This window comes from Polyodon spathula, chromosome 4, assembly GCF_017654505.1.
Source record: "Polyodon spathula isolate WHYD16114869_AA chromosome 4, ASM1765450v1, whole genome shotgun sequence".
Classification (NCBI taxonomy): Eukaryota; Metazoa; Chordata; class Actinopteri; order Acipenseriformes; family Polyodontidae; genus Polyodon; species Polyodon spathula.
This window is the reverse complement of record NC_054537.1, coordinates 35365825-35375184: the sequence shown is the minus strand read 5'-3', so window position 1 is coordinate 35375184 and position 9360 is coordinate 35365825. Positions and strand designations below refer to the sequence as shown.

The following is a 9360-nucleotide window of genomic DNA, read 5'->3' as shown; positions in this document are numbered from 1 at the left end:
TAGCAAATAGCAGTTTGCACACTGGCAATTTTTTTCTTCTTTATACTCATTTCACAAAAACAATATTATATGAAAATGGCTGCTCAGATAATGACGTTGTTGGTTTGGGAGTAATGGCTTCTAATGATGGCGGGTGGTGGCAGAGCTGTTGAAATGCTGGAATGTGGGGATACACACAGAGACGATTCGGGTCCCCCTTTCTGTTTCCAGATTTTGGACACGTTATTAAACCACGGATTTGTATACTAGACGCCCTGGACAAACGTGGGAGGTAAAACCCAATATATGCACAATATGGCAGCGAGGAATCAATGTGTAACGAGTGCTCCCTTGAAACACTCAAATGTGATTGTTGTTTTGGAAAAATGCATTTCATTTTTTGGAGTGGCGTACTTTTATTGAGTTTTCCTAATTTGCCAAATAAAATACAGGATATTCAGCATTACCTCTACTATAGTTTTATGTTTCAATAAATACATATTATTCACGCTTCAATTTAACATACAAGTGTACAGTCGTTTTGTAATTCATACAAACTGCTGGGTAAGATTGAAAATGAACACCTGTTATTTTTTTGTTGTTGTTTTAGTTTTAGTTTTTTTTTTCTCCAGCACTCTTAAAATGGCGCCTATAATAAATAAAATATGGTAATACTATCTCGTTATTTACGGTATTCATTCAACAGGAAGTGCAGGTAGACGGACAGGTACACCGACATTATTGTGAGTGTTAACGTGAGTCTGTAGCTGATTTAGCTTTCTGAGGATTATGATTTTAAGGAGCCTGTTGACCTCTACGGTGCTGCGCAGGCAGACTGTGTTCGGGAAGGTACCACTATCCATTTATTTATTAAAACAAAAACAAAAACAAAAAAACTATTTGGATTTGACTCGGTAAACTCAAGTCAACAAGCGCTACAGTGGAGAAAGACGGGCATGGCTTTTCAGGGACGGACCAGCTCAGATAATTTGAATATTTAATTTAAGACCAAACCATAATTTTAAATTAATGCATTTTGGTTTAGGCGTTAGTACAGTTTTACATTTGCCCGTCTTTCTGCACCATGTAAAGACCGTGGCATGTCAAAATTGTGACTCCGCTGGATGTTTTAAAAGTTTTAACAAAGAGAATAGTACCACACAGTACATTGTGTCTTATGTCATGGTAGAGTAGACCGGGCTGGTTTACACTTTTTACTCTCTATTATTTTCCTCAATCTGGTGACATTCTGCTAGGTTCATTTCTTCGTTATATTGAAGAAATACTCTTTGCATACAAATTGATGTTTTTTTTTTTTTTTTTTTTATTATATTTCAGAATAACTTTATTCCAAATATGATATGTAGACGGTTGAAAATGCGCCGGTCACCTGTGACAACCTGGCCCATACAGGGGTTAGTTGTCACAACGTAGTTTCTTGCTTTTACAGTAGACAATAATGCAACTTTTTTTTTTTTTTTTTTTAAATAACAAAGTTTCTACTGTGTACAATGATAGAAAATGAAATGTTGCATTTTTTTGTGATCAATAGTTTTTTTTTTAATAACATAAAACATAAAAAATAATAAACTATTTACAACACTGCCAATGCTTGCACATAAAAAAATAAAATAACTAAGAAAAAATGACTACAATATTGTTATCTAAAAATAAAATTACATACCAAAAATTGAAGCTAGTATGAAGGTAATGGAAAGGAAGCCCATGTCATTTAAACACCAGCGCAGTCAAACTGGCAGCAGTTAATCCTGGCTGTGGAGCATTCCAAAAAAACAATGCTTCTAAACTCCGAGAGCCAGGTAGCAATCATAGGAGTAGGGTCTATCCAAAGCTGTAAAATGGATTTCTTGGCTGCAGTTAACCTTGCCAGAAGTGTCCTGTTCTGGTGTAGAGAAAGGCCCAGGGAGGAGTCCTCATTCAATAGAAATACAACCAGATTTTTTATGATCTGAACCTCCGTCAGCTCAGTAATAGTTTGAGCTACACTGTCCCAGAACGCAGCCACAATCGGACATTCCCAGAACGTGTAGGTATGTGCCACTGCACCAGTCTGACAAACTGCACAGAGCGGACTAGGGGACCTTTTCATTTTAAAAAGTATGTATGGATAAGTTTAAAGTGTATTAATTGGTGAGCTGGGTTCTTGGAAGCTAAAAACGTATTGTTCCATACATTGTCCCAATCAGGAGAAAAGCCCAGCTGTTCCATTTCACGCTCCCAAATTTTTGTAACTGGCAGAGTATTACATGCTTGTTTTAGCAAGTGTCCATAGATAGTTGAGACTGTCCCTCGTGAACAGCTGTCTGTCACCAGCCAGTGTATCAAAGGATGAGGACATACATCTGAGTCCCAAGGAACCCCATAGGCACGTAAAGCAGACCTTGAAAATGTTGTATTTTTAAAAATACCGACCTATATATATTTGAAATGTTGCTACAAAATAATATCACAGCCTCCATAGAACAAGCAATATTTTAAATAATCATTATATGGTGAAAATCAAATATTTTGGTGTAAAAAAAAAAAAAAAGTAGAAAGAAAAAATATAAGACTTCTTCCTATAGGATTTACATATGACAACCAACCCCCAAAACTATGTGACAACCAGCCCCAACCAGACTTTACATGATAATTTAATTCTCTCAGGACTACTGGGAGAACCTACTGGTTTTGTGTTTACACCAAAAGATAGCCAGTATCTGGTTGTATTTAACATGGCCACCAGTTCAAACAAACTCCAATAGTACTAAGAGTTATAACATAAATAACAAGATATGCATTTTTTACTTTGGGTATGAAAAAAAAAAGAATATGTGCTAACTTTTATGTTAGATGGAATTCACCTCAAATGACAAGATGATTGACTTCCAGACAATAGAACACACATTTCAGTGTTAGTATCACCTGCCTGCGCCATCTAGTTTAATAGCTATGAGCACTGTGACAACCAACCCTGGTCTCTCTTACTTATGGCATACTGTGCCCAATACGATTACAAATTTTAAAAATGTTATTCAGTACGCAAAATGGAAGCTGCGAAGTTGTCTTTTTCCTCTAAAATGCTAAGTAACTTAAAACTAAGAAGAACTAAATTAAGAGCTCTATTTTGCGAACTCAAAGAGCAAAACATAATTTCCCTGTTTATTTTGCCATGATATGTTATTTATCGTAGTTTTATTGTTTCAGGTGACCAGTAGCAGTGTGCAACGCCATTTTCCCCTCCACTGGAAAACTGTAAGTAATTCACTATTCCAGTGGACTGAAAGATAACGTAAAGTACATAATGCAAAACCAACACTAATACTTATGCTTTGTATTACCCTTCAGCCGGGAGTCAGCAGCTGGTTGACTGGATTCCAGTTTTACAGCTCCACTCGACCCCCTCTCCGGATCCAGGGGCTTGACCACCTGGTCCTCACTGTAAGGAGCATCGAGGAGACAACAGGCTTTTACTCCAAAGTCTTGGGAATGGAGGTTGTCACGTTCAAGGTACAGTGAGTTTAAATAAATAAATAAATAGAATTTAAAAAATGAAACAGAACATAGCTTTTGCTTCAGTCAAGGATTGCAGTACATTCTGTAAAAGGAGAAACAACTGCCACTTACTGCCTTGGATACAGTGATTGTACTGTTGCAGCTCAGGAAACAAGATGCAGGCAGCATAATCGTCAGTTTGTTGATGGTCATGTTAGATATGAACTTGTATTTAGAAAAGGAGACGAGAACAAAGCAACATTTAATTTTACTCTGTTTGCCTTTGCCTAGGGTAATCGGAAAGCACTCAGTTTTGGAAACCAGAAGTTTAATCTTCACGAGGCTGGCAAAGAGTTTGAACCAAAAGCCCTCCTTCCAACACCTGGCTCCATCGACCTGTGTCTTATTACAGAAACACCAATTGCTGAAGTCATAGAACATCTTAAGGTCAGCGGTCCTAGCAATTGAAATTCAGCCTCCAGCTTCAGTTTTGTGAACTTCATGGATACCCCTTAATTCAATGTATTATTGTCACAAAGTTTCTTTGTAACTTTATGTTGGTTGTGATTTGTATTCCCTCTAGGCTTGTGACGTGGCTGTAGAAGAAGGGCCTGTCCTCCGAACCGGCGCTGTGGGCCCTATTTCTTCAGTGTACTTCAGAGACCCAGATGGGAATCTTGTTGAGGTATCTAATTACCACTCGGAGCCCACAGCTGTTGGAGTGTAGTATTTAAAGGGGACACATTCACATGTGTTTGTACCTTTTTCACCCAATTTATACTGTATACTATACGTTTGTAATGTTTCATTTTTATTTCATGTTACTGATTTAATAAGTGCACATTTGGCAAAATGTTGTTGTATGTTGTACGTGTAAATTAATGTTATGAACCAGACCTGTGTTAGTTATCTGCAGTTCACAACAATCATGGACACGCAGAAGTTTCTTGGTGACCTCACAAGGGGCATGATAGCCAATGTCCTGCAACCAGTCCCTCGGTATGATGTCTGCAATGACCCTTGTGCCCATCGAGACAGTTTCCCAGCTGTTACTAAAAAGGCAATGCTTGCATCAAATCACCAGTGGTCATACTAGTTAAGACAACTCCTGTTCTAACAAACAATGTGTAGGACCGCCATTGGTCGTTTGCTAATTTTTGGTCACCGTCATTGTTTATACAGTATCTGGTAAGAGTTTGATTTCTGAGTGCACTGTAAAATCAAGTGACAATTAAATAAAATCAGTTGATTTTATTTTGGTTATTTGTGTGTCATGTTAAAGTGTTCGGTTAGGAATCAAAACAAATGTAAATGTTTACTATTATACTTTTTTAAAACTCATACATGTTTGCATTTAAAATCTTATTTTACACACTACAGAGGAAGAACACTTGTATTTTAAGACACTCATTACACATAAAATATCTCCAGTATTTTTATGCTAGCAGAAGTAACGTATCGGATAACAATCAGGCAATTTAAAACATCCCTAGCTAATAGATTTCATCTCTTACCTCCATCATTGCCACGATATCAGCCCCAGCTATAAATGAGAACAAATGTATATTTAAATTATAAAATAATGAACTTACTGAAACAGCAATATGACAGGTTAAACTTAATTATTTATTCTATTGATATATCTTGCCAGCTCACATACATCTCCAATGGTTGTGGAGGGCAGTCCACAGCCGTATCGACTAGCAGCAGGTTATTCAGGATTTCTTGGTTTGCAGTTAACAAACTGCCTGGTATAGTGGATGTTGCCGTTTGTTACTAAAACCTATTTTATTTTAAATTTTATTTAACCAAAAAAAAAAAAAAAAAAACTGGTGAAGTTTTATTCTCTACCCATTACATACCATAGTGACTTTGCTTTTGGACTAAATGGCCCACATGTTCAGTTTTGCTCATGGTCATCTTTCCTACAATTTTTATGTGTCTTTACACAACTTCAGTATGTTGTTTATCATTATGACGTACAGTGTTACAAGATGATATTGAATGCACTCATAAAAAATGGATGCAAAAGAGGAAAAATTTAAATGAGCAAAATTGTGCATATAGGCCTACACAGGATTTGATACATATGCAAAAAATATTATATTAGTATATTCTCCAAACGTACCTTACAGTAGTTCCATTAAAGGTGAAACAACTTGCATAGAGGTGATTACATCTGTTAATGTCACTTGAAGGCAAAATGTCCATCTTACAAACCCTTGTCTTTTTACTGCAATTAATTTAGTTCTCATGAAAATGGAGTGTCAGTGGCACAGTTGTAGTAGGTGCTCTGTGACTTAACCAATTCCGTTCATCCCTCGTTCTGTCCTAGCGATGATGTGTGGTTTTGTGATTTTCACTAATAACTGTATGATTCTAACCAAGACCTTTATAAACTGAGCATCAAAAGAAACTTATCACTATTATAACACATTCATTAAAAAAAAAAAGTATACAAAGGATGGACATTGGCGAAATGTTTTTGGTTTCTTTTTAATCACTCGATCATCTGCCCATCACCATGTCACGCCTGAGTGAAGCATATGCACTTAATCACCTAATTAATGAGACCGTTGATTGGCATGGACAGCTGATTAGATATGGAGTGATGTCAGCTGTTGAACTGCAATCCTGAGTAAAAGCAATAAAGAAAAATCACAGAAAAAAAAAACAATATTCCACGTCTGTCAAGAGAGCAGCGCCCTCGTGCAATCGGCATGTTGGAGGCTTGCCAGACACTGTCAACGACAGGCCACGAACTGGGAGACCAAGAGTCACAGCACCTGCCCAAGACGACAGATCATCAGCATAATAAAATGTCACTGCACCTGCACTAAAACAGAGTTTGTCATTTTTCGATCACATCTAGTGAATTTTATCCAAATATAAGTGATACCCTAACAATTTAAAAATGAAATCTGTACTCTGTAAATCACATTGAAGAATCAAAGTAAAGTAGTTAGTAACTATATATATATATATATATATATATATATATATATATATATATATATATATATATATATACACACACACACACACACACACACACACTGTGTGTGTGTGTGTGTGTGTGTGTGTATATATATATATATATATATAATGAGCCGGGTCTTACCTTCCATCCGTTTGTATTATACTGTACATATTTTTTGTGTGAGAAGTGCTACTAAATTTTTAAATCCTGTCATTTGTAAAAGTAAGATGGCACTAGATGGTGCTAGTGTTGTGCGTGGTATAAAACTACGGTACAACTGGGGCTTTTGTTTTTCTGTGTTCCGAGTTTGGGGGGGGGGTTCGTTTTTGATATGATGTATGAAATTAGTGTTTTCGCTGTACAGTAGTAACTCAACAGTACTTGCACAGTTAAATTGTACCTTCTTTCCTTTGTTGTCCACAATGAAATCCTTCTGGTCACAGGCACATACTTCTGGAGTTTATGTGTGCAGGCATTACATTTCGCCACAATTTGCAATTCTGTTTTAAATCCTCCGTAACTAATACAGTTTTAAGTCCTGCTAACAACCGTCCATTCCTAATTGTAATCTCGTTTTAAATCTCGCAAGTGGAGTCTCCAACAGAAATGTAGGAATGTGCTGTCACTCACTGTTGGGGCAGGTTTAGTATTCAGAACGAATCATAGATACAAGGCAGGAAAGCGGGACATTGCCCAGTATCCGGGAAATGTATTTTTTTTTGTAGTCGGAGTAGGTTTTTGTTTTTTGTTTTTTGTTTTTAATGGGAAAGCGGTGAAGTCCAAGTAAATTGATTAACCATTTCCACTGTTTTTCCAGTGGTTTCCTGTTACTTTTTTTTGTATTGGGGGTGTTTTATCGTTTTTATCAGTTAAAACTTAGAATAGGAAGGCCTATGTACGAGTTTAGAGCATCTATCCAAGTACTGCTTTTATGATCAAGTATATCAATAACATCTCCCGCTTCGGCTGTACTATTTAAAATTCGAGCTGTTGAAAGAATACGATGAAAAAGGTGATGAGCATGTTGTATCAACAATATGTATTGAATTGTACAGAATAAGAAATGGCGATGACAAGTTTAATGAAAATGGGATAAGTGGTATTTAAGACCTAGATATCACTAGGTAAATTGATGCTATTATCACAATAAAGTGTATTAAAATAAATAATAGACAGTAAATTGAATATGTTATTGTGTTCTTAAGAGTCATGTAAAAATGTACATGTGACAAACCGTGTACTGACAGAGACATCGCCATATATTCCTACAATCTGATAACTTTCCAGATATATGCAACATGTAAGTGTGACATACACAGACAGACAAATGTAAAGAAGACAGACATCCCTATACTGTATATTCCCAGTATCTAATGCGCTCAATAATTTATTTTAAATAATGATCATGCCAAGTTTCAACACAATCAGGTAATTGGTTTTCCAGACATATGGAAAAATGTAAAGTGTGACATGCCCCAATTAGGTCCCCTGCAGAGGATAAGAAGAGTGAGGCTTCAATTGGACCTTTCCATTTTAAATATTCTAAACCAGTTTCTGTTTAGTATTTAGTACAATCCTTTTACTATACACCAGGTGAATGGAGATTCATATTGTGGGACAACAGCATTACTGTCTGAGCTGAGTCAGATACCAGCAGGTAATATTTCAAATCATTTTTTTAGATGTAACTTTTGAGTGTACAAAAGGGAAAATTATGAAAGGGTAAAAATCTTAATAGTTAACTAGAAATCATATTTAATCAATGAAATTGAACAGGGTTGTTGAAACTCCAGTTTTAAGTGTGTCTATATGGGTCAAAGTATATTACACATGTTTTTAACAGTTGCATAATTTACAGGCAATCACCTCTACAAGAGGATATTATTTTAAATTGGCACATTTTATACATACTCCATGTGTTGTATTTCCATTTAAATAAAAAACTAGGTGTGTTTGTAAACTATATTAAGGATTTTAATGAAATGTCTGCTAATGGAGAAGTTAATAGGCTATGTGGTTGTTATTTTTTGAAGGATTTTCTTCCATTACTTTCAACACTCATTGAGTTGAAAAGCCAAGTAAGAAAACGTTTTGGTTAATACCTTCACAATATTACAAAAACTACTGATTAGCTATTATCTTCAAAAGTTTGTCGTCTTTAATAATTATCTAATAATGGTATTTTGTTAAGGGTTGTTTAAAACATGGGAAATTAATGGCTTCACCAATGTGAATTTACTGTATGTGTTTTCTTTTATCTCAAGGGTTGGCAATGTGTTATGTACCATTCTGGACGATTACAAATGAAGGGATAGGATTTCAACTTTCGGTTTAATTTTCCAAATCTCTACCTGCCTTTTAAATGTTAGTTAGTAATTGTTAAGATGTCTCTGCGTCCTAATAAAGAAAATGACTAATTAAAGACTGGGTTTAAGATTGTGTTTTTCTTTGCTACAAATCCAGGGGATTTTAAATGATGGGCTTGCTGTAAGTGTGCACGCTCTAATGGGTATTTATGCTGAAAAGAACATCTGTCGAAACAACTCTGTTAAACGAGTGAAAATAACAAAAGCACACCGATAAATTAGGCGACTGCAAGAATTAAATGCAATTAGGATCAGCGATGAGCAATTAGCGTAATTTGTCATGTCTGTTTGAAATGAACATTATGCAAAATAGAATTCGGCTCAGTCAATACATGAAGGTAAACACAAATGTCATTGTTCTGTAATTACCAGGTTTTTCTTTTTAAAACGGACGCCATGTGATCAAAAATAAAACCTGAACACTTAAAGCCCTAATTTTATGACACTCACTTATCACAAACTGATTGCCTTTGAGGACACGAACTGCTCACTCTTCCTTTGCAGCCTGTTAAATGACAGAACTAGAGAAGGGGGGGGGGG

The 9360-nt window shown here is 35.9% G+C and overlaps 1 protein-coding gene across 1 annotated transcript; it reads left to right on the top strand.

The window, feature by feature from the left end:
* Positions 1–728: 728 nt before the first annotated feature.
* LOC121314475 (glyoxalase domain-containing protein 5-like) lies at positions 729–4717 on the top strand. The gene is made up of 5 exons (XM_041247790.1): positions 729–828; positions 3187–3234; positions 3328–3489; positions 3766–3921; positions 4058–4717. Exons 1-5 carry the CDS (start codon positions 769–771, stop codon positions 4199–4201), a joined length of 570 nt encoding a protein of 189 aa, XP_041103724.1. The 5' UTR covers positions 729–768; the 3' UTR covers positions 4202–4717.
* The last annotated feature ends 4643 nt before the right edge of the window (positions 4718–9360 follow it).

What these genes read in the sequence shown, in the direction of transcription:
- LOC121314475 (XM_041247790.1), top strand. Translation starts at nt 769, where the DNA reads ATGATTTTAAGGAGCCTGTTGACCTCTACGGTGCTGCGCAGGCAGACT. An exon ending in TTCCCCTCCACTGGAAAACT is followed by an intron (nt 3,235 to 3,327) that starts GTAAGTAATTCA and finishes ATTACCCTTCAG; the next exon opens with CCGGGAGTCAGCAGCTGGTT. An exon ending in AAGTCATAGAACATCTTAAG is followed by an intron (nt 3,922 to 4,057) that starts GTCAGCGGTCCT and finishes TATTCCCTCTAG; the next exon opens with GCTTGTGACGTGGCTGTAGA.